Genomic DNA, 25,688 nt, shown 5'->3' with positions numbered 1-25,688 from the left:
ACAGTTACAATGGAAACTTGTTGAGGTTAAATGGCCAAGCTGTAATTGCACACTTCTACAGGTGGAGGTGCTACACCTCCACAGTTAGCAGAAGGTGCATTTACAGCAGAACTGTGCACTGGTTACAGCACAAGAGGCTATTTAACCCATCAATCCATTCTAGCTCTCTATAAAATGAACTCACTTAGTCTTACTCCATCTGCTTATTCCTCATAAGGCTGCAAATCATTTCTGTTCAGATAATTAGCCAATTCTCTTCTGAAAACCTCAATTGAATCGATCTCAACCACACTCTCAGACAGTGCGTTCCAGATTCTAACCATTTATTGCTTAATCAAATTTCTCATGGTGTGTCAATCACCTTAAAGTGGTGTCTTCTGATTAACTTTCTGCCCATAGGTAAAAGCTTTTCTCTACATGGGCGGCACGGTGGCACAGTGGTTAGCACTGCTGCCTCACAGCGCCAGAGATCTGGGTTCAATTCCCGCCTCAGGCGACTCTCTGTGTGGAGTTTGCACGTTCTCCCCGTGTCTGCGTGGGTTTCCTCCGGGTGCTCCGGTTTCCTCCCACAGTCCAAAGATGTGCAGGTCAGGTGAATTGGCCATGCTAAATTGCCCGTAGTGTTAGGTAAGGGGTAGATGTAGGGGTATGGGTGGGTTGCGCTTCGGCGGGTGCGGTGTGGACTTGTTGGGCCGAAGGGCCTGTTTCCACACTGTAAGTAATCTAATCTAATCTAATCTACAAATGCCTCATGATTTTAAAAGTCATCTCATCTTAATCTTCTCCAATCTAAGCAACTGGAACACCTCATCCCTAGAACCATTCTTGTGAATGTTAACCACACCCTTGCTAAAGCATCCTGCCTAAAGTGATGCATCTAGAATTGGACTCATTTAGTCCAGTTGAGGCCTACACAGTATTTTGAACAGATTCATCACATCCTCCTTGTTCTCGTACTCTATGCCCTGATGAATAATTATAGTGTCAACTTTACATGGACAGTTTAAAGTACATGTGGAGGATTTCATAATAACTATAAAGGATATGATCTTTAAATGAAGACTGAAATTCATTTGTGCATGGTGATATACTTATCCTCTGCCCCCTCATTGTGGAAAAACTAGATTTGGTTTTGATATCATTGCAAATTGATGGACATATGTAAGTATGAAGACTTTGTATGACCATTTTCAGAACACTCATCTCAATTATGCTTCAGAATACAAGTTTCTTGACCCCAGTACACAGCAAAGCCAGATGGTGGGGTTGAAGATTTATACTCAGCTGCAATACTTTACAAATTAGTTTGGTGTTCAGAAGTTATTTTCACTGCACTTGGCACTGAATACACTCTATCCTGCTGAACAAATGAGAAATTTGTACATTATGCTGGCATTGTGGTGAACGTGTTCCCAACACAGATCTGTGAATAGTCACTGCACCTGATGAAGGATCAGCGGTCCAAATACTTGCGAGTTCAAATAACCCTTTGTCAGCTGTATAACATGGTGTCATGTGACTTCTGACATTGTCCACCCCAGTCCAACACCGGCACCTCCAGATTGTGAATACTATGATCTAAATTTCCTTTTCCTTGTGAGTTGGTGAAAAAGAGATTAAGCAAAGTTTATTCACACTAACTGACACTTTGGATGGTTTTAAAAGGAAGACAATCCCAAATGACAATGGAAACTCTTTCAATGAATCTTACTTGTAACTAATTCAAGGACTTAGATGTTTGGATGAATCAGCCCAGGAACAAGCCATTTGGCTCATTGCATCTGTGCTGGCTCTTAGAAAGAGACTTGATGGGTAAAGCCTCATCGACTGTACAATAATGCAGCAGAGCACATCCCAGTTTCAATTCTGTGTGAACTGTCAGTCTCAGCCAGGCCAGATTATTATTATTCAGCAGCACAGTTAACATTCTGTGAGCTAGGGAGGAGGAGAATAGCAATGCTACTGCTCCTAATTACTTACCAACAGAAACCACGCTGCAAACAGTGTGAACATCAGGTAAGAATAGGGCCAGGGTCACCAACGAGACCTCTTGATGACTGAATTGTCTACTGATCCCCAAAACACAACACAAATAATGGACACCTGTGTTAAGCGCAGGCATCTTTGAGAAAGCTACCATACCTCCATTGTTGGAGGAGGTAGGGGTCCTTTTGATGAAAAAGGTTACTGCCCTTCAGATGAGTCAGGAACGATGAGTCAGCATACAGAGAGGAGGTGCAGCGGCTAATGGACTGGTGCAGAGCCAACAACCTGTCTTTGAACATGTACCAAAACAAAAAAGAGATGGCTGTTGACTTTAGGAGGGCACGGAGTGATCATTCTCTGGTGGACATTGATGGTTCCCGCATGGAGATTGTAAAGAGCACAAAATTTATTGGTGTTCACCTGGTGGAGAACCTCACCTGGTCCCTCAGCACCAGCTCCACAGCCAAGAAAGCCCAGCAGCGTCTCTACTTTCTGTGCAGGTTGAGGAAAGCCCACCCCCCTCCGCTCCCCATCCCTCATTCCCCATTCTCATGATATTCTACAGAGTGTTCATTGAGAGTACCCTGTGCAGCTGCATCATTGTTTGGTTCAGGAATTACACTGTTTTGGATCGTAAGACCCTGCAGTGGAGCGTGAGGACAGCTGAGACGATCATGGAGTCTCTCTTCCCTCCATTACAGGTATTTACACCACATGCTGCATCCTCAAGGCTAACAGAATGGTGGACAACCCCACATATCCTTCATTCAAATTCTTCTCCCTCCTGCCATCTGGTAGAAGGTACCGGAGCATTTGGGCTCTCACGGCCAGACTGCGCAAGAGTTTCTTCCCCCAAGCCATCAGGCTCCTTAATACAGTATGATCACACTCTATTCCATTTGCAATTCTTGGACGACTTTTTGAATTGCTGCTAAAACAATGTTTTATTAATGATTGTCACATTGTCATTTCATCCACCACTGTGCCTATTGTCTTGTCTTGCCAGGAATTACTGTGCTGTCTTGCATGTTTTACACTTCTCTATGCACTTTATGCTGCCCTGTGTATGACTGTCCTCTCATGTAGTCTGTGTGTTCATATAGCACCTTGGTCCTGGAGGAACACTGTTTCGCTTTGTTTGTACCAGCTGTATATGGCAGAATCAGCATATAAAAAGTTACTCTACTCTCCACTATTAAAATACACTCTGTCACTTTACAGTGGTCCATTTACACAAATGATGTCCTCCAACTTATTTCTAAAGCCCAGCCCTAGTAACATCCCTTTCCCTTACTGGAGACAAAGCAATCACGGTTAACTAGCCCCACTAAAAAGGAGGAAGCAATTACAAACTTCCTGATAAAATAGAACATGCCTGCATACAAATTCGGTTTGCACAGATTTCCTGTCACAGCTGTAGCCCTTTGGTACCTTATGCAAGTGGCCATTCTTAAAGTAATATACCCAACAAAAGTATATTCCTGTCAGGGTGAAAGGAAAGGCTGGTAGGTATAGGGAATGCTGGATGATGAAAGAAATTGAGGGTTTGGTTAAGAAAAAGAAGGAAGCATATGTAAGGTATAGACAGGATAGATCGAATGAATCCTTAGAAGAGTATGAAGGCAGTAGGAATATACTTAAAGGGAAATCCGGAGGTGCTGCATTTTGGGAAAGCAAATCTCAGCAGGACGTATACACTTAATGGTAAGGTCCTAGGGAGTGTTGCTGAACAAAGAGACCTTGGAGTGCAGGTTCATACCTCCTTGAAAGTGGAGCTGCAGGTAGATAGGATAGTGATGAAGGCACTTAGTATGCTTTCGTTTTTTTGGTCAGAGTAGAGTACAGGAGTTGGGAGGTCATGTTGCGGCTGGACAGGACATTGGTTAGGCCACCGTTGGAACATTGTATGCAATTCTGGTCTCCTTCCTATCGGAAACTTGAAAGGGTTTAGAAAAGATGTACAAGGATGTTGGCAGGGTTGGAGAATTTGAGCTATAGGGAGAGGCTGAACAGGCTGGGGCTGTTTTCCCTGGAGTATCTGAGGCTGAGGTTTACAAAATTATGAGGGGCATGGATAGAATAAATAGACAAAGTCTTTCCCCTGGGGTCAGGGAGTCCAGAACTAGAGGGCATAGGTTTAGGGTGAGAGGGGAAAGATATAAAAGAGACCTAAGGGGCAACTTTTTCACACAGAGGGTGGTACATGTATGGAATGAGCTGCCAGAGGAAGTGGTGGTGGCTGGTACAATTACAACATTTAAGAGGCATTTGGATGGGTATATGAATAGGAAGGATTTGGAGGGATATGGGCTGGGTGCTGGCAGGTGGGACTAGATTTTGTTGGGATATCGGGTTGGCATGGACGGGTTGTACCGAAGAGTCTGTTTCCATGCTGTACATCTCTATGACTCTAAAACTCTAAAATGGAAATAGGTGAGATGTTCACTCACAGGAGGCATCAGAAAAGGTCCATATATTGCCTTCATACAGCATGTACACAATTTAAAACAGGCACCCAGCAACAGGAAGCCTAGCTCCCCACACAACCTACTAAACGTCCAGAGGTGGAATTCCTGTTGGTGTTCCAGCTCAAACTCATGGCACTTGATATTAAATCGTAGAGTCATAGGATTCGAGGCAAAATTGAGAGAAGACAGAGGTGAAAGTATAGTGAGCTACAGAGCAGCAAAGTGGAAGGCAGTGGACATGGCTGAATCAGGGATAAAGGCAGTTATCTTCCAAATAGACTCATGGATCCCACCACTCCCCTGCCCAACGGGATCATCCTACTCTTGATAGCTCAGCACTCAAAGTACTATGATACAGGTGTATAAATATATACTAGAATTTCAGAATTTGGGTTTTGTTGATCAGTCTTGTAAAGGTGTTTTCTTTTTGAAAATAAAAGAGATTAGAATGTCATTTTCAACAGTGATCTAAATACATCATCTGCAAGGAAGCATTTGATTCAGTTAAGTGCATAGTGGGATACCTGTAGTGTTAATGTTGAACCGTTTATATTGCTAAGTTTGCACCATAGAGAGAAAGCAGACTATTAGTTTAGTTTGCCTCCAGTTGAGAAGCATCAGGAGTTCCGTTCAGGAGAACTTTCGCCTCTCAGCAGAGGAGTCAATTCAGAGAATGGTCACATGAGCAGAAGGTTTTTACTTTGTAAATATTCTCTCTCTGGGGTTGAATATCTGAGGGACATTGCTGAGAAACACCTTGAAAATTAGTTTAGAAAAATCTTAACATAAACAGCAAAACATTATTTTTATTTTTATAGCTTTGTTAGTTTCTCAGACTAAACTTGCACCCTTGGGTTAAGAAATATTTTCAGCCTTGTGTAACCGTTTAGTGACTAACCACCATGGTAACATGAGGACCTAAGGGACAGGCGCTGGCAGTTTGGCATTTGACACGATTATTGTTGACCTCATCTTGGCCTCAACTCTACATTCCTACCCGCTGTCCATAATCCTTCAACCCATAGCAAAAATTAAACCATCAAGCCAGTTTTCACTGTGGGATCTGACTTGTTCAATATTACCATCAATTGGAATCATAACAATTTTTGTTTTGTCTTTTTAACACAGGTAGGTGGACGGGCCAGCAAATAACTCTGACAACAAAGGCTTTATAAAAGGTTTTTCTATATGATCGAAGTTAAAATTAAAAACAGAGAGGTTACATCAACATGTCAGGCTCCAGTGCCTCTTACCTCCACAAAATTGTGGATAGCTTCCAGGTAGACCAGGTTGTTGTCATTGACATCGACACAAATACAGAAGTAGAGCCCAGCATAACGTCGATAAATTATCTTGAAGTTTCGAAACTGCAAAAGGAATAGAAGAACTTATGAAAGCAGCTCTACTGGCAGCAGATACATTCAAGCTTCATATAGTCACAACTAAGCATAATTTATTTAGTAGTGACATGCTTTTCTTCCTTCCCCCTTCTTCACAAACACTCCGCCAATCACTTCTTCTCCCAAGTCTTTGGACTCCTGAATAGAACAGTGAATTGCAGGGTTGGGACTGATGCAAATTACACCTGGGCAAGGTTACATCAGAACTCTGCCACATTGCCCTGCCAACCACTTGATATCAGCTCAACTATTGTTCTGACTCAACATTTAATCACTAAACAAAGAGAAACTGAAACATTTGCTGCTTATACCTAGATTTCCTGCCATAGCTTGTAGCCCTTTGGTACCTCATGCAAGTGGCCATTCTTAAAGTAACATATCAAACAAAATGAACATAAGTGGGTTGTTCACTCATGGAAGGCATTACAAAAGACCCATATACTGCCCTCATGTAGTATGTACACAATTTAAAATAGGCACCCAGCGCCAGGAAACCCAGCTCTCCACACAACCTATTCATGCTTCTAAAAAAAACAAGCCTGTGTTTACAGTTTTTCATTTGTACTGAGGAGAAAAGATGGGATGCATTTAACTTTTTCAACATTCAGTATTCAATAAAAAAAGTTAGACATTTACTTTTAAACTGCAGATTGCCTGTTTTCATCCAACTGCTGGGCACAAAAGTAAAGATTAGCATTGACTGACAATTCAAAGCAATCAAACATATTTTTCCTCAATCTTTTAGCTGGTTGTGAACTAAATGGGAGCTATAACACCTAGAGAAATCTCCCCTCTTGTCTTCAAATGGAGCCATGAGATAAAGTCATATAGCACAGAAATGGACCCTTTGGTCCGATCAGTCCATGCCCATCGTAATCCCAAACTAAACTAGTCCCCACCCTGCTTGAGCTTGGTCCATATCTCTCTATTCCTTGGCCTCATTCCTGAAGAAGGGCTCCGGCATGAAATGTCGATTTGCCTGCTCCTCGGATGCTGCCTGACCTGCTGTGCTTTTCCTGCAACACACACAACTCCGATCGCCAGCATCTGCAGACCTCATTGTCTCCATATCTCTCCAAACATTTCTTAGCCATGTTGTTCTTTTGCATTCACCTGACAAGGCCACAGTTTACTTTTTCATCTGAAAGACAGGCCATCAACTGTGCAGCACTTGCTTACTACTGCACTGAACTGCTCAGCTAGATTTTATGCTGAAGCCTCTTGAACAGCACTTGAACCAAGAATGTTCCCATTGACCCAAAAGTGATGTCATTAGTTCCATAGCAGTCATGTGTCTTCCTGTAGTTTTTGCCTAAGTGGCCATGTTTTCATAAGATGGAAAATGAGTGTTAACACACTAACCAATGATAAAGGGATGCGTTGGTGTGGACAGGGTCTGTGCCATGCGTCAGGATCACATCTAACCTGAACTTGTGCTATACACTTTTAAATGATAAGTAAACTGTGAAAAGTAACGTCCTTATATCAGATATGAGGTGACTGCTGTGGAATGAGTGATCAGAATAGGGGACTCAATAGTTAGAGGAACAGACAGGAGATTCTGTGGTCACAAACGGAACTCCTGGAAGGTATGTTGCCTCCCAGGTGCGATGGTCTGGGATGTCTCTGATCGGGTCTACGATATTCTGAAGGGGGAGGGTGAGCAGCCATAAGTTGTGGAGTACATTGGCACCAATGACATAGCTAGGAAAAGGGATGAGGATCTAAAAAGTGATTTCAGGGAGTTAGACTGGCAGCTAAAAAGCAGGATGAGCAGAGTAGTACTCTCAGGATTACTACCGGCGCCATGTGCTAGTGAGGCAAGGAACAGGGAGTGAGTGCAACTAAACACGTGGCCACAGGGCTGGTGCAGCAGGAAGGGCTTCAGATACATAGATCATTGGGGTATCTTCTAGGGAAGGTGGGACCTATACATGAAGGATGGGCTGCACTTAAACTGGAGAGGCACCAATGTCCTGGGCAGGAGATTTGCTAAAGTACTTCAGGAGGGTTTAAACTGATTTGGCCGAGGGATGGAAATCAGAGATACAGATCAGAAGAGAGGGTAGAGTTTGAACGGGCAGAAATAGAAGCCAGAGACTTTTCCCCATGGCAGAAATGGCCGTCACGAGGGGTCATAATTTTAAGGTGATTGGAGAAAGGTCTAGGGGAGATGTCAGAGGTAGATTTTTTAATGCAGAGAGTGGTGAGTGTGTGGAATGCACTACCAGCTGTGGTACTAGAGTCAGAGATACTGGGGACATTTAAGCGATTGCTGGACAAACACTGCTGGCAGTAAATGAAGGGTATGTAGGTTAGATTGATCTTAGATTAAGATAAATGCTCGGCACACCATCTTGGGCGAAGGGCCTGTACTGTTCTATGTTCTGATATGCTTAGCTAGAGGTTAGAATCAATATTAAACATAGATTTGCAGGATACTGAGCAAACTGGGAGATGAAATGGGAACAATAGCGATGGAAAGATGAAGTGCCATAGGGCACCAACGTGGAAGGAAATATTCATGTCCGGGGTGCAGAAAAAGACCTTTATCTGCTGAATGAGGAGGTAAGTGAATTATAACAGGCATGCAAGAAAGGACAGCCTCTTCTCTACTATTCAATGTTTATACAGTTCCTCAGGGAGCGGAATCTGCCACCCCTTTAATTGGAACAAAACAAAGAACAGTGGATGCTGGAGATCTGAAACAAAAACAAATTTCTGGATAAACTCAGCAGGTATGGCAACATTTATGGGGAGAAAACAGAGTTAATGCTTCAAGTTCAGTGTTTCTTCATCTGTTTCTCCAGCAATTTCTATCTTTGTTTCACTCTGACTGGTCTGGCTAAACTATGACCCTAGCCCGCACTGTGGTTTCTTTTGCCCTGAGATATGAACCCTCAAGCTCTGCTTTTTGAGTTAGGTTTAAAACATGAATGCAGAAGGTGGTGCCTGAAATGGATTGTGTCAACAGAGCAGCTTACAGGCAGCATCATAATGCTCCTGTCCTTACTAAACACACCTATGTTTCAGCAAATTCAGAAGAGTGAATACAGGTTGATTTTCTTTTGCCCTCCCTAGCTGGGAGATGCTAAATTGAACTGAAGTGTCTCAATTCCAATTACCGAAATGGTCTGATAGGATTCCAAAGGTCAGCACAACTCAATGTCATAAAATATGGTGCATTTTCCCACTGAACCAGAGGAGTAGTGGTGCTCCCTCACTTTTGATCCTTGTTTTACAGATCACAGTGATAGACAAAGCAGGTTATGTCCATCATTCCTGGCATTCATTCCCATCTGGAGCATTTCCTTTCGCTGAATCAGTTTCGGGGGTCTAAATGGCATTAATATTTCTTTCACGACTCATTAATTGCCTGTCAATTCCAAGTCCCTGTCTTGGCATTAACCACGCTCCATCCCTCACTCTATTCTCTGCGCTCAGTCATATGTTAATGACAGATATGGAGCCTGCCAAAGCGCTATGTTGATTGGCTAAATGATCATGCATGTGGAAAGGGACAGAAGAAAGTAAAAAAACCCCACCTAGGTCAAGAGTTGAAGGCAGTGGCAGTAACAGGGAGTGACAATAAGACAAATCCGTCTGTAAATCACCATACTTGTGGGATGCATAGCTGTCTTTGCAGAATTACTCATCATTAAATAGTAATTCAAACTTATAAAGGCATCTTCATACTGTCACAAACGTTCTGGTGCATTTCATGATTAAACATGTAGATATTAAAGGCATTTTTTGAAGAGGTCTTAGGGAAAAAATTTCATAACATGGGAACAGGCTGCCAAAACTGTCACTGGTAACAGAGGGTAGGAGGGAGTAGACTGATGAAGATCTGAGTGGGGAGGTAGAGATTGGAGGTGATTGGCATTTCATTCCACATGCGAACCACCCTGTGTGAAGAAATTGCTGCTCAGGTCCCTTTTAAATCTATCTCCTCTCACCTTAAAATTCTGCTGTCTAGTTTTGAACTCCCCAACAGTACTCCCTTGAGATCTACCATTAAGTATATATCCTTCCCTTATTGGGCCTCCTAAAATGCATCAACTTGCATTTACTGGACTAAAGTTCCATCTGTCCTTGCTCTGCCCAATTTACCAGCTGACTAGTATCAGATTGTAGCCTGAGACCATCCTCCTCTCTGTCAACATCACCACTAATTTTCATGTCATCTGCCAACTTACTAATTATATTTACTACGTTTACAACCAAGTCGTTAATGTACATATAAAGAGCAAGGGTTTCAGCACTGAACCTTGTGGTCATAGGCTTCCAATTACAAAAACAACCCTCCACCATCACATTGTGCCTCCTTTTTGTAAGTCAATTTTGGATCCAGTTTCCCAAGCCTTGGATTCCATGGGCTCTCAATTTTTGGACCAGCCTTCCATGTAGGACAACATCAAAGGTCTTACTGGAGTCTATGTGAATCACATCAAATGTACTGCTCTCATTAATATCTAGACTTCTCTTCCATCTGGAGCATCTTTACTGTATCCAACCTGTCTACTCCTGTTATAATTTTATAGGCTTATATTAAATCCCTCCCTCCATGTCTTCTCAACTCCAGTGAATACAATCCTAACCAACTGAACATCTCCTCATACACAAGCCGTGTCATCGCAGGAATCAATTCGGTGAACCTTCATTGCATTCCCTCTACAGCAAGAATACCCTTCCTCAGACAAGGAGCCCAAAACTGCGCACAATATTCCAGGTATGGCCTCAGCTATGCTCTGTATATTTGCAGCAAGAACTCTTGTACTTGCATTCAGCAACAACCCCAATGATATCGGGTATTAAAACATGCAGCAATCGATTGTCTTGACAGATTAAAGCTGAAGGCTCCAAGCTGTAAAGACAGGATTGCTACTGCAAGTGTGGTTTTTATCTGTGCTGTACATGGAATCTCAGCTGAGTAACATTAGGCATGCTACAACTAACCACAGCATGGAGATATTTGAGCCAGCGAAGACAAATTAGCCATGATTTCCAATCTTAAATACTATACTGGAAGTGTGTGCATGGCAACCAGATACGGGCATGACTGAGCTCAATTGTGTCACCCTTCTATTCACACAGACAGCTTGCATTCGCTGTTAAGGTTACACAGAAACAATTGTCACTTGGATGCCTCGATCAATGTGATCTCCACCTCTGCTAACATCATTCATAACCCATTGAGGTTTTCTTTTCGGATTTGCTCATACAAATGATTTAGTACAATAAGATAATTTAAATGCTGGTTTGTCACTGGGAAAAATGCAACAGCAAATCATTTAAAAACACATCATAAGATCAAGCAGAGCCAACATGGCTTTGTAAAGAGGAATCATGTCTAACAAATTTGTCAGAATTCTCTGATGTGGTAACAAGCAGGATAAATAAAGGGGAAGCTGTGGATATCCAGAACTTGGATTTTGAGAAGGCATTTGATAAAGGTAGTACACATGAGGCTACTTAACAAGAACCCATGGGTTTGGAGCTCGTGTACAAGAATGGAGAGAGGATTGGCTAAGACAGGGAATTCAGATAAGGGGGGCATTTTCAGGAGGGCAACTTGTAACTAGTGGAGTGCCGCAGTGTCCATAGCTGACACCACAATTACTTACAATAGATATTAATGACTTGGATGAAGGAAGTGAATGTATTGTAGCAAGTTTGGAGATGACACAAACATTGGTCAGAAGGCCAAATTGTGAGGATGAGCACACAAAGAGTCCACAGAAAGATATGGACAGATTAAGCAAGTGGGCAAAAACTTGGCAGATGAAATATAATATACGAAAATGTGAAATTATGCACTTTGATAGGAAGCACAGACAGGGTGAATAGTATTTAAATGGAGAAAGACTGTAAAAAGCATCAGAACAGAGTAATTTGGAAGTTCACACTTATGAATCATAAAAAGCCAGCACTCACGTTCAATAGGTAATAGGGAAGGCAAATAGAATGTTGGCCTTTCTTTCAAAGCGAATGGAGTTTAAATGGTAGAGAGGTTTTGCTAAACCTGCAAGACATTAGTCAAAACTAGGTGTTCTTGTACTACTCTCTCCCCACCCCCACCCTCCTCTAGCTTATCTCTCCATGCTTCAGGCTCACTGCCTTTATTCCTGATGAAGGGCTTTTGCCCGAAACGTTGATTTCGCTGCTCGTTGGATGCTGCCTGAACTGCTGTGCTCTTCCAGCACCACTAATCCAGTATTTGGTTTTCAGCATCTGCAGTCATTGTTTTTACCCCGTTCTTGTACATCAGTCAATGAAAGCAAGCATGCAGGTACAGCAGGCAGTGAAGCAAGCAAATAGCATGCTGGCCTTCGTAACAAAAGGGATTGAGTATAGAAGCAAAGAGGTTCTTCTGCAGCTGTACAGGGCCCTGGTGAGACCGCACCTGGAATATTGTGTGCAGTTTTGGTCTCCAAATTTGAGGAAAGACATTCTGACTATTGAGGGAGTGCAGCATAGGTTCACGAGGTCAATTCCTGGAATGGCAGGACTATCTTATGTTGAAAGATTGGAGCAACTGGGCTTGTATACCCTTGAGTTTAGAAGGCCGAGAGGAGATCTGATTGAGACATATAAGATTATTAAAGGATTGAACACTCTGGAGGCAGGAAGCATGTTTCCGCTGATGGGTGAGTCCCGAACCAGAGGACAGTTTAAAAATAAGGGGTAGGCCATTTAGAACAGAGTTGAGGAAAAACTTCTTCACCCAGAGAGTGGTGAGTGTGTGGAATGCTCTGCCCCAGAAGGCTGTGGAGGCCAAGTCTCTGATACTTTCAAGAAAGAGTTGGATAGAGCTCTTAAGGATAGTGGAATCAAGGGTTATTGGGATAAGGCAGGAACAGGATACTAATTGAGGATGATCAGTTCATGATCATAATGAATGGTGGTGCTGGCTCGAAGGGCAGAATGGCCTACTCCTGCATCTATTGTCTATATAGGTATACTGCAAACAGTTTTGGGCCCCTTTATTGAGCAAAAAATGTACAGCGATGGAGGGCACTGCAGAAAATAATCATTCGGCCAATACCAGGTAAGGAGGGATGTTGTTATTGGGAAGGAAGAATAGACTGGGTTTGTAATCAGTGGAGTTTCAAAGAATAAGGACCTTATTCAGATGTACAAGATTCTCAGGGGACTTGACAAGGGTAAATGCAGAAAGGTTGTTTCCTCTTGTGGGAGAGTCTAGGACCAGAGGACATAATCTCAGAATAAGGGGCCACCTATTTAAGAGAGAAATGAGGCTGAATTATCTCTCTCGGAGGGTAGTGAATTTATGGAATTCTTTGCCATAGAGTGCTGTCAAGGTGGGTCATTAACATCATTCCCGATAAGCAGTGAGGCTGTGCATGTGCGCAGCTTCTCCAAGGTTGACTGGCATCTGCACACTGATCATACTATTGACTTCTACTTCCAGAAGTTGCTTCCATGCATGGACCGAAGGGTCCCGCATGGTTGAAAAGCAAATTAGAGTGTACGCTGGTTGACTATATTCAAGGTTTAGACAGACAGATAACCAATAAGGAAATCAATGGTTAGAGGGAAAAGACGGGAAGGTACTGAGGATTGTCAGATCAGCTATGATTTCATTGAATGGCTTACTTCTGCTCCAATGTCTTCTGGTCTTGTGGTTACTGCAACAGTAGACTCATAGCCTCCTTTTGTGCTACCTATCTCCGCCAGTCAACAAAAATCTGGCTTCACTAAGTGCACTTCCTAGCTTTGGCCCAGGTCTATGGAGACGATGGCAACACAAATGAATATTCTAATATTGCTTATAGCATCATTTGGCAGAAATGGAAACAAAAACTAGTCCTACTCATCCATGCTGGCCAAGTTTGCCAAACTAAACTAGTCCCACTTGCCTGTGTTTGGCCTGTATCCCCCTAAACCTTTCCTATTTATGTACCTATCCAAACGGTTTTTAAAAATGTTCTAACTATACCTGCACCCACCACTCCATCTGGCAGTTCATTCTACATCCGAACCACCCTGTGTGAGAAAAAATTGCCTCTCGGATCCTTTTAAATCTTTCTCCTCTCACCTTAAGATTCTGTCCTTTAGATTTGAACTTTCTCAGCTTTAGGAAAAGACCGTTGCTATTTACTCTATGTATACCTCTCATGATTTTATAAACCTCCATAAGGTCACCCCACAACCTTCTACACTCTAGTGAAAAAAGACCCAGCTTATTCTTATAACTCAAACCCTCCAGTCCCAGCAACATCCTGGTAAATCCTCTCCAATTTAATAACATCCTTTCTATACCAGGGTGACCAAAACTGAACACAGTACTCCAAAAATAGCATCAACAATGTTCGGTAAAACCTCAACATGATGTCCCAACTCCTATACTCAATGGTCTGAGCAATGAAGGCAAGCATGCTAAACATCTTCTTAACCACCCTGTCCACCTGTGATGCAACTTTCAAAGAAATATGTACCCGAACCCTTAGGTCTCTCTGTTCTACAACACTAACCAAGGCCCTACCAATAACCATGCAAGTCCTGCTCATGTTCATTTTACCAAAATGCAATCTTGCATTTATCCAAATTAAACTCCATCTGCCACTCTTCAGCCCAGTGGCCCAATTGATCAAGATGCCTTTGTAATCTTAGATATCCATCTTCACTGTTGACTATACAACCAATTTTGGTGTCATCCACAAACTTACTAACCATTCCTCCTAAATTCTCACCTAAATCACTTACATAAATGCAAACAAAAGTGGATCCAGCACCAATCCCTGCAGAACACCACTAGTCACAGACCTCCAGTTTGAAAACCAACCCTCCTCCACCACCCTCTGTCTCGTACCATCAAGCCAATTTTGTATCCAACTGGCAAGCTCGCTCTGAATTTCAGTGATCTCACTTTACTAATTAGTCTGCCATTCGAAACCTTGTCAAAAGCTTCATTGAAGTCCCTGTAGACCATGTCTGCTGCTCTGTTCTCATCAATCTTATGTCCTCAAAAAAAAAATCAATCAAATTTGGGAGACAATTTCCCATGCACAAAGCCATGTTGACTATTCCAAACACACGTAAATCCTATTTTTTCAGAATCCCCTCCAACAATAGAGGTCAGACTCACAAATCCATAGTTCTCAGACTTCTCTTGGCAGTCTTTCTAAAATAAAGGCACAACATTATCCACCCTCCAGTCCTCTGGCATCTCACCCATAACCGTAGGGGCCCTACAATTTCTTCCCTATTTCCCACAATATCCTGGGATATATTTGGACAGTTCCCGTACATTTATCCACCTTTATGTTTTTTAAGACCTCCAGAGCTTCCTCTTCTGTGATGTGGACTGTTTTCAAGTCATCAATATCTATTTCCCCAAGTACTCAAGCCTCCATTTCTTTCTCCACAGTAAAAACTGATGCAGAAAATTAATTTAGATCTCTCCCATCTCCTTTGGTTGCTCATATAGATGACATCATTGATCTTCAAGGGATCCTACTCTCTCCCTAGTTGCTCTTTTGCTCTAAATGTAGGTGTAGAATCTCTTTGAATTATCTTTAACCTTACCCGCCAAGGCTATCTTATATCCCCTCTTTGTCCTCTTGATTTCCCTCTTAAGAATGCCCCTACTCCCCTTATACTCGTCAAGAGATTCACTTGATCCCAGTGTCTATACCTAATATATGACTCCCTCTTATTCTTGACCGGAACCTCAATATCTTTAGTCATTCGTTGCCCCCCTACTCTTACCAGCCTTAACCTTTACTCTAACAGGAACATAATGCTTCTGAACTCTCATTATCTCACTTTTAAAATTCTCCCACTTGCCAATTGCTTATTAGAGTTTCTGACTCAAACACCCTTTCAGGCAGCGAATTCCAGATTCCATCACTCTGAGTGAAATAAATCCTCCTCCTTGCATTTTACTTAACTCTATGTCCCTGATTACTGACCTCTCTCTTCATGGAAGAAACTGCCTTCCATTCCACCCTATCTTCACTATGCCAAAGAAAGCACCAGCCTAAAATGTGTGCTGGAAAAGCGCAGCAGGTCAGGCAGCATCCAAGGAGCAGGAGAATTGACGTTTCGGGCATGAGCCCTTCACAGTCGTCACTTTCTCCTCAAAGCACCAGCTTATCCAATCTTTCCTCATTGCTCAGACCCTCCAGCCAGGCAGCATCCCAGTAAATCTCTTCTGACCCTCTGAATGAACAGGTGACTTAAGCTGCATGCAGTAGTTGAGTTATGATCTAAGCTGCCTTTTATATAATTCTAGCATAACCTATAAGACAATAAGCAATAGGAGCAGGGGAAGGTCTTTCGGCCCCTCAAGCCTACTTCACCATTTTAATTGGATCATGGTTGATCCAACAATCCTCATGTCCACTTTCCTGTCCTTTCCCAGTAACCCTGGACTCCCCTACTCCTCAAGAATCTATCTCAGCTTTCAATGACAATGACTCTACCCCCGCAGCTCTCTGTGACAAGCAGTTCCCAAGACAGTCAACCCGCTGAGAGAAGATATCCCTCCTCATCTCAGTGTTAAATTGCTGCCCTTTTATTTTGAGACTGTGCAGTGTACTCCTAGACTTTCCACTGAGTGGAAACATTCTTTCAGCATTTACCCTGTCAAGCCCCATAACAATCCAAGATGTTTCAATGAGATCACACCTCATTCTTCTAAATTCCAATGAGTACCTCCCAACCTATTTAACCTTTGCTCACAAGATAATCCTTCCATACCAAGGATCACCCTAGTGAACCTCCACTGAACTACCTCCAATAAAATAATAGCTTCTTAAATAAGGGAACTAAAACTGCACATAGTACTCCAGATATGGGTTCACCACCACCTTGTACAGTTACAGTAAGACTTCCCTATTCTTATACTCCAAACCTCTTGAAATAATTCCATTAGCTTTCCTGCTGTCTGTGTACTAGTTTCCTATGTTTCATCTGTGAGTATCCCTTTGTGTTGCAGCTTTCAGAAATTTCTCTCCATTTAAATAACACTGTTCTTTTGTTCTTCCTCCCAAAAATAACAACTATACATTTTCCCACATCATTCTTCATTGGCCAACTTTTGCCCACTTACTTAACCTCTCAATATCTCTACATAAACTGTTTGCATCCCCCTCACAACTTGCCATTTCATTAATTTTGCCTTCTTGTTCTCGTATTTTATACCTTGGGTAGTAAAGGCAATAATCTCATTTGCATTCTTAATCACCTTATTTACATACCCCACTACTTCCGGGATCTCAGGGCATGTTAAAAGGTCGCTGTGATCTTCAATTCTGAAATCTATATAAAAATGTTTTTAACATTTATGAATAATCTTTCTAAACCAACTTGAAGCATTTTTGAAACCAAGTTTAACAGAAGAGTGCAATGATGAGAAGCCAATCTATGCTGTTTTTAACATACCATTTTCTCATTTTGCCTCACTTTTTGAGTGCTTGCAGTTTTTTTCTGATTAATTACTGTTCAACGTCAGTGCCCATAACACTGTAAATTGTGTTATTGAAAGGAAATTTATTTCTAATCTAATAAGCATGCTGTGTGCCAACACTCACCGAAGAATAACCACATGGGCCAATTTCAGTGAGCTGCTCGTATCTCAGCATAAATCAGTGGCTTTTGAAGAACAAAAGGAAATAGAAATGTTTTTCAGAAAAAACTCAAGTTCCACTGCTCACTGGTGTTGTGCTAAGATCATTCTACTCAGTAAGGGCTGATAATATAATATGATTTGTTAAAATCTGTTTCCATTCCAATAAAACTTTCAAATTGGCACAAGTGACAGCCTAATCACAACGTCCACTTAGATTTGCCAACCTTTCTGCAGATTGGTACTCCATGGTTTGAGCATACAGGGCCTTGATGCTGATTGGCTAAAATTGAGAAGGAACTGAGGAAAGATTGAGCCTTTGTGCATTTCTGTGTTTTGCTCAATAATACTCAGTGTTCCTGCTCTGCAGCTCTTTTGTCTGTTGTTTTCAGGTCTGAAATTGAATCCTGTTTACCATTAAAATACACTTACTGAGACAGTGATGTTGCCAGCCTGTGCATGACCCTGATTGTAAAGCTGTTAGAACTTATGGGTCTGGAGGCTTGTTGAAGGCTGTTATTAGCTCGATACATCTTTGATGGACATGTTCTAAATCAGAACACTGGAATCTGCTGTTATCAGCAATCTGAGATATCTGTATGTTAATGGGAGCACAGTTTAATTGTTTTCAGAATCAGAGGCCCTATGGTGTGCAACATGGGAGGCTTCTGGCGACAAAACTCTTGGGGAATCTTAGTTTGGTACGTTAGTGTACCACCTGGCATGGCACTTATTGCCACAGAACAGAAAGATTATTTATTTCTAGCCTGTGATATGCATGCTGTTTGTCAACACACTGAGATATAGTCACATGGGCCAGATATCATTGAATTTCTACATCCACAGTATAAATCAGTACCCTCTAAAGAGGGGAGAAATAGAAGTATTTTTCAGAACGAATGAGTCCCACTGCTCACTGCTGCCATGGTAAGCTCGCTATGTGCAGTAGGAGCTGTAAGATTAAAAAACAGTCAGTACTCTGAGGATTAATACAATTCACATAACACTGAAGAAGTAAACAAAACAGTGAACTAACAGCGATACAGCACAGGGCTAATTGGAGCAGTATGTGAAACTAATGACTCAAAGGCAATCAAGTTACATATTAGCTATGTCCCACTAGAGCTGTCGCAGCATTGTGAATACATGAGCGTTACTGCCATGAAACACTACCCATTAAGGTTACATGCGGGCAGATGTTACTGTCTATGGGGTCATTCTTCTGTTGATTCTACCAGATGTTGGTATTCACTTTTAGTGACAAATGACCAGAATTAGCTGTGGTGTTTGGACAGCTATTTGTATTATAAATCTGTTAAAGGCATTGGCTTCGAGAATTCCAAAATAAAACCTGACATGTTAATTGTAGCATCCCCAACTGCTGGCTCAGTGGAGATGAATTAATTCATTACATATCAGGAACCGAATCAGTGATTTTCTAGTTAAGGACTCAATGACATCTGTCAACAAAGCTGCCAGGTTCTTCCCCTTTTCAGTGGTAAACTCATTCAATTTTCAGTATATTTTGGATGGTTGGATCTCAGCGTAGGCAGTGTGGGGTGTTACACTTTGTTTAAAGAAGCAGAGTCTGGGAGACAAACACCTTGCCCCAGACTGCTATGAGTGACATTCACAGCACCCACACACAATTCAGTGGAAAGGCTGTACATGTCGATATTGGATTAATTGGATTCAGCTGTGTAAGTTGACTGATAGTCTGGTAAAAAACCGTCATGGCTTGCATGCAATGACTGGTGAGTCAAGCTACCCAAAGGTGCTGCCAACAGAAGATGAGTGGAGCAAATTGAAAAAAAAAAGAACTGTTCAAGGCTGGAGTCAACATCCAGTGCAAGAACATTATTTCCTTTATAAGAGTTATGGACCAGACCTGACCCCCTCAAAATATATTATAATGATAGTCTAAACCCTAACTTTTTCTTAAAGATAAGGTGCTGCTCTCCAGATGCAATTTGATTGTTTCAAATCTGGAGGTTTAACCAAAGCACACTGTATTCATACACTTTAGTCAAAATAGAACAAAAGTGAAAAAAATAAAAGAATTGGCTTAGCTATAACTCTATTGGAAAATATAGCAGAATAATGGATTAGTTACTAAACAGTAACTGTTCCAATATAGTAACATCCCATAAACGCACTCTTGGCAAAAGGTAATTCATAAAACAGATGGTTTCACATGCAACTCCAGTAGAAGGAAGAGACCTTCCCCCCCCCACCTCAGTTTTTAGTTGTAACCGAGAGAGGAGAATGTAGCAGGGAGAGATGTAGAGCAGCTTCCAAACCCTGCTGAGACTCCAGCAACAACTGCTACTGAAAAACTAAGAAATTAAAAATCTTGATTCTGTGAGAGCTTGACCACACCCATTCAGGCTGCTTGTATTGTTCTAACTTTTTTTTAAAAACCAAGGCCTCGCAAGTTGTTTACAAGTTTTCAATATACATCTCAACGTCTCCTTAAAACCTCTCTTTAAAAAACAAACAGGACAACATCTGGATGGGTATATGAATAGGAAGGGTTTAGAGGGATATGGGCTAAATACTGACAATGGGACTAGATTAATGTAGGACATATGGTCGGCATGGATGAGTTGGACCAAAGGGTCTATTCACATGCTGTACAGCTCTATGACTCACCTCTTAAAGCCATAGTGTCATCACAATAGGGAAGAGGTTCTAGATAATGAAAATTGAACTGCATTCAGCTTCAAAATGTGAGACTCTAGGGAATTTTAATCTCACCTTCCTATTTAAGGATTCCCAAAGCTGATGTTTTTACAAATTCCTAACAGACATCTGTGTCTGAACATCTAGTCACAGCTGAAAGCTTCACATTTTAAATAGGGGCTAACATCTGGCACAGCTAACATGAGAAACCTCTCTTAAACAGTAACACTTGTATACATGTAGCTTTGTACATATAGAGCAGTGACGTTTGAACAATGCTGATTTGACTCTAGTGAGACATAGCCAATATGTACATTTTTTTGGGATGGAACCTTTACAAATCACAAGCTGCAACTATGTACCTTTCAGTTTATTCATTAATGGGATGTGGGCATGTCTGGCTGAGTCAGCATGTATTGACTATTCTAACTGTTCCTTTAAATACTGATGGTGGAGTCACATATTTAGGGGAAATACATTCACAGTGATGAAGAAAGTTTGAGAATTTGACCCACTGACAGCGAAGAAATGCCAATCTATTCCCACGTCAGGGTGGTATGTGGCTTGAAGAGGAGCTTACAGATGCTTCTGTTTTCATATATCTACCACCTTTGTCCTTCTGGTGGAGGGTTTCACAACACGTGGGTCAGGAGTCCAAGTGGGCTAGCAAGCTGGAATTGTGGGATGGTAAACTGAGGCAGTAACGACTGCTATGGAACTCTGACAGTTATAACAACTGTGCTTCTGCTTTAACAGTTTCCTAGTCTCAGATGGGGGTCACTTACAATTTGATCACTGAGAGAAAAAGTTTGGAAAACACTGCATTCGGTTGTCAGGATTATGAATTTGGGAGGTGCTGTCAAAGAAGCCTTAATCTTTCATTCAGCAAAAACACTCAAGGTTTGCACTTTTCTTTCAATATACTAGTAACTCAAATACTTTTTTGAATTAGAGTTTATCTGCTTTATCACTCTGTGATGATACATCATCCAATACCAATAGGGTGGTCAGATAATCTTTTATATCAAGTTGACTGCCACATTTTCTACAGTGACTATACTTCAGAATTATTTCAATGGTTGTAAAGGGCTTTGGAATGTCATAACATTATGAACAGTGCTTTTTTTAAAAAAAATGCCTTGCTAACCCATAGGGTTGATGCATTTAGAAGTAATCTTTGGAGAACATCCTTACCTCCTTTACTGTTGGAAATTCAGCCTCCAGTTACATAGCTGAAACAAGGAACTTGGCTTATTGTACAAGAAAAAGCATCAATTACAGCCATCACCCCTGCACCCCACTTCAGCTACGTAATCCATATTTTTATGTTGTGGTTTCTTTTCTGATCACTCTCCAAAGCATTTTATAATGATGGGTACCATTTGGTAGCAAATACCCACTGTCAGAAAGGTGGAAACAAAAGTAATCACCCATCTAAGTGACTATACTTTATGTGTCACAGCAGAATTTCAGTTATTAATATGCTATTCAAATGAGAGAACATCACAAATGAGGCTGATCATCAAGTTATCTAATATTTACAAATGTTTTCCAACAATCAGAGGAAAGCCTTTGAGTTAATTTATCCTTTTCTTGGTCCAGATTTACGAATGGCAGTTACAGGAAGCTTGACTATCAATGTGCACGTGTTCAATAATGTTGTACAACAGGGAGGGAGTGCACCAAAGCCAAATACCAAATTCAGTTATAGATGAAGAAGCACACTTGCCCCAATAACTTGATCACAGCAGCTTCAAAAATCCTGAAGCCATACCATACCTCCACAAAGTTGGTGTGTTTGGCATCACGAACAGTCACCACTGCATGAACCTCCTCAATGAGCTTCTGTTTCTCATCATCATCAAACTGCATATACCACTTTGCCAAGCGGGTTTTCCCAGCACGGTTCTGAATAAGAATGAAACGGATCTAAAGAGAGAAAAATAAACTGGTGAACTGAAGTGGTGTCATCTTTTTGACTGAATGAGTGCCCATGGGAAAATTTTACAGCAACCTTACATGAGAAATACCAATGAAACCTTTTTACTCTATTACTTTGGAATGTAAGCTCCCCTCCATTTTGTTTGTGCAACATGTCTGGCTGCAAGGCCCAGTAAACAAATTGTCCCCCAGCCTGTACTAGCATTTTGTTGATCCAGACTCACAGGAGATTAGTTATGTTGGCAGCTCAATCGAGTTGGGGAAACAGAACTCACATCTCACTGCTCAATGAGCCCTATGTTCTTTATCTTCCTCCTTTCTCCTCTCAAGCAGCTGCCAACACATTCTGTGGTCTCATTCCTTGGGTGTCCATAACCTGATGTGAACCATTAGACAGTGTGTGTAATTGGGCTATTCAATCTAGAGGTGCCCTGCAATAGAGAATGATACTGTCTGTAACCGATATCACTGGATAGCAATTGAGCATGGAAGAACAAAAAAAAACACTTCCATTCCTAACCCAGGCGTATCTAACCAAAATGAAGCTACATGCACTGTTTGGAATTAACCATAATAGCTCAGATGAGAGTTCAAACCTAGAATATTGTTAACCTTCATGGTCCAGCAGAATCTTTATAGGATTTGAGGGAAAGTAGTAAGAAATTAGGTGTATAAATTGCAAGTAGCAAACGTCCATCACTAATATTTCCAAACCATGTCTAGTGGAATTTCATTAGATGAACAAGGATAAAACTGTTCCATTGAGCTGGGTTTAATGTATTCTAACAGTTGGAGGTTGTGCTGAATTCACTCGAGCACAACATTTCCAATAATTGTTTGGAAAAGTGCAACCAGCTGTCCAATGTTTTTATTTAAATTAGCATACACCTCATAAATTGGTTTTCAAAAGTTGATATGGAGGTAACAGCGTTGACAACTGGTTGACTAATTCTTTCAAGCTGCCCTTTGGAATTGTGTCAGAATTGAATTTCGAGGTGGCTTGGATCTATACAACTAAGGATAATTGAGCGAGTTTCTCACATTGAAAGGAAGTATATGGCTCAAACATCAAATGGGCATATCACATATACATGTACACAATGAAAAGGCTTTTTGAGCAATTCTTCACAACTGGACAGGATACAACTAAAAGAACATGAATCCTTGGCTTAAGTTTTCCTTTTTTTGTCAATGCAGGATCAGAACATCGTAGTCATACAGCTGTACAGCATGGAAACAGACTCTTCAGTCCAACTCATCCATGCTGACCAGATATTCTAACCTAGTCTCATTTGACAGCATTTGGCTCATATCCCTCTAAACCCTTCCTATTCATATACCCATCCAGATGCCATTTAAATATTGTAATTGTACCTGCCTCCACCACTTCCTCTGGCAGCTCATTACATAAACACACCGCCCACTGTGTAAAAAAGTTGCCTCTTATGTCCCTTTTTATATCTTTCCCTTTTCACCTTAAATCTGTGCCCTCTCGTTCTGGACAGCCCCACCCCAGGGAAAAGACCTTGGGTCTATTCACCCTTACCATGCCCCTCATGATTTTATAAACCTCTAAGAGGTCACCCCTCAGCCTCCGATGCTCGAAGGAAAATAGCTCCAGCCTCTCTCTACAGCTCAAACCTTTAACCCCACTAACATCCTGTTAAATCTTTTCTGAACCCTTTCAAGTTTCACAACATCCTTTCTATAACAGGGAAACCAGAATTGAATGCAGTATTCCAAAAGAGGCCTAGCCAATGTGCCATATAGCCACAACATGACCTCCTAACTCCTATACAATCAATTCTTCTGCAACCCCACATTATTGAAAAATCACACTTTATAAACAGTGCTTAAAATGTTGGCGCTGTAATCGTATTACAGCCAACACACGGTTTAAAAGTTTGCGCTGTAGAAACAGCGTCCCCAGTTCGCCAATCGAGTTCCAGCGAATTTGCATTAATAAACACGTGTTATAACAGAATGACTGCACTGACCAATAAAAGCAAGCATACTAAATGCCTTCTTCATTATTTTGTCTATCTGCGACTCCACTTTCAAGGAACTATGAACTTGCACACCAAGCTCTCTTTGTTCAGCAACACTCCCCAGGACCTTACCATTAAGTGTTTAAATCCCACCCTGATTTGCCTTTCCAAAATGCAGCAACATCTTTCAAAACCTTTGAGTTTCCCTAAGCAACCAGCTCATGTGCACTGCCTTCTGTCTGAATCTGTACTATGTTGGTATCAAGACTTACTGCTCTGTTTCTGACTCAAGCTAGTTAAAAAGAAAATTCTGACATAGAACATATAGAACATAGAACAATACAGCGCAGAACAGGCCCTTCGGCCCTCGATTGTTCAAGGATTAAGACATGATCCACTCAGGAATTCCTGATGAATGGCTTATGCCTGAAACATCGATTCTCCTGCCTCTGGGATCTGCCTGACCAACTGTGCTTTTCCAGCACCACACTCTGACCCCGATCTCCAGCATCTGCAGTCCTCACTTTCTCCTGATTTCCCTAGTCTTGATTTAGACAGGTATTTCTTATCTTGTTATTGGACATTGCTGATCGAGCTGAATATTACAGAATTGATCATGGATAACCCTCCTTACCTTTTGAGAGAGGGAAAGTCATCAATGAAGCAGTTGAAGATGGTTGGGCTGAGGATACCTCCCCGAGAAACACTTAGTGATATCCTGGGACAATAACGACACGCCTTTGACAACTATGACCATGCCTTTTTGTACCAGGCAGATTATTTAACCTTTGATGCCCCTTACATTAATTTTGCTGGTCTTCCTCATCACCATTTCCAGTTAAAAACTGTCGTAATGTTGGAGGCAGTTACTTACACCCCTCTTCTAGTATTCAGTTTCCACTTGTGGACTAAGACTATAATAAATTTCAGAACCATATGCTTCCAGTGGAATCAGAAAGGAACAATTGATAGTGAATCAAGGTTACTTGATGGAACTATTTTTGATTCTTTCCATCACTTTACTGATGATTGGGAGGCGGCCGATAAATGGTTGAGTGATATTTCTTCTGGTCTTTGTAGATAGGACACAGCTGGGCAATCTTCCACATTGTTGGGTAGATGCCAGTATCTTAGCTGTACCAGATCAACTTAAAAGGAGTGGCTAGCTTTGGTGTGCAAGGTTTCAGGGCTATTCTTTCTCAGAATATTAAAACTGGGGGAGCTCCTTACCTCTCATAGGTTTCTCTCTTGCAGCAAGCAAAGCAAAAATGTGCACAAACCTACTGACCACTTCATTCACAATCTCTCCTCATTCTATCCCTAATGAGATCCTACTGTATGGCCTTGACCTATTACTGAATTTGGTTAATAAACAACATACAAGCAGAAGTCCCTGCATTAACAAATGTTTACTTGTATCTTTGGGTGCCAGGTCCATATAGAGTTCAATTTTAAATTGATGGAGGCCACCAGTGAAGCAGACTAACACTCTTTAAACATATTTTTAGACTCATACAAGATAAGCAAGTTTAAAGTCTGTATTTATTCTGCTCTCAAAATTCTTAATAGGAAATACGATAGTCCCAGAAGGTCAAAGGTAAAGGAATGTTTCAACTCAAAGGTAGAC

At 41.5% G+C, this 25,688-nt stretch overlaps 1 protein-coding gene across 1 annotated transcript in view; it reads right to left on the bottom strand.

Moving 5' to 3' along the window:
• Window positions 1-25,688, bottom strand: part of ap2s1 (adaptor related protein complex 2 subunit sigma 1) — a 44,736-nt gene that overhangs the window by 5,071 nt on the left and 13,977 nt on the right. The window contains exons 2-3 of the mRNA XM_072549376.1: window positions 21,912-22,061; window positions 5,708-5,821 (exon numbers count right to left, since the gene is read on the bottom strand). Of these exons, the coding sequence (XP_072405477.1) occupies window positions 5,708-5,821; window positions 21,912-22,061 (264 nt within the window). The remainder of the gene's footprint in view (window positions 1-5,707; window positions 5,822-21,911; window positions 22,062-25,688) is intronic.

The sequence above is a fragment of the Chiloscyllium punctatum genome, chromosome 29 (assembly GCF_047496795.1).
Source record: "Chiloscyllium punctatum isolate Juve2018m chromosome 29, sChiPun1.3, whole genome shotgun sequence".
Classification (NCBI taxonomy): domain Eukaryota; kingdom Metazoa; phylum Chordata; class Chondrichthyes; order Orectolobiformes; family Hemiscylliidae; genus Chiloscyllium; species Chiloscyllium punctatum.
This window is presented reverse-complemented; position numbering and strand designations above follow the sequence as displayed.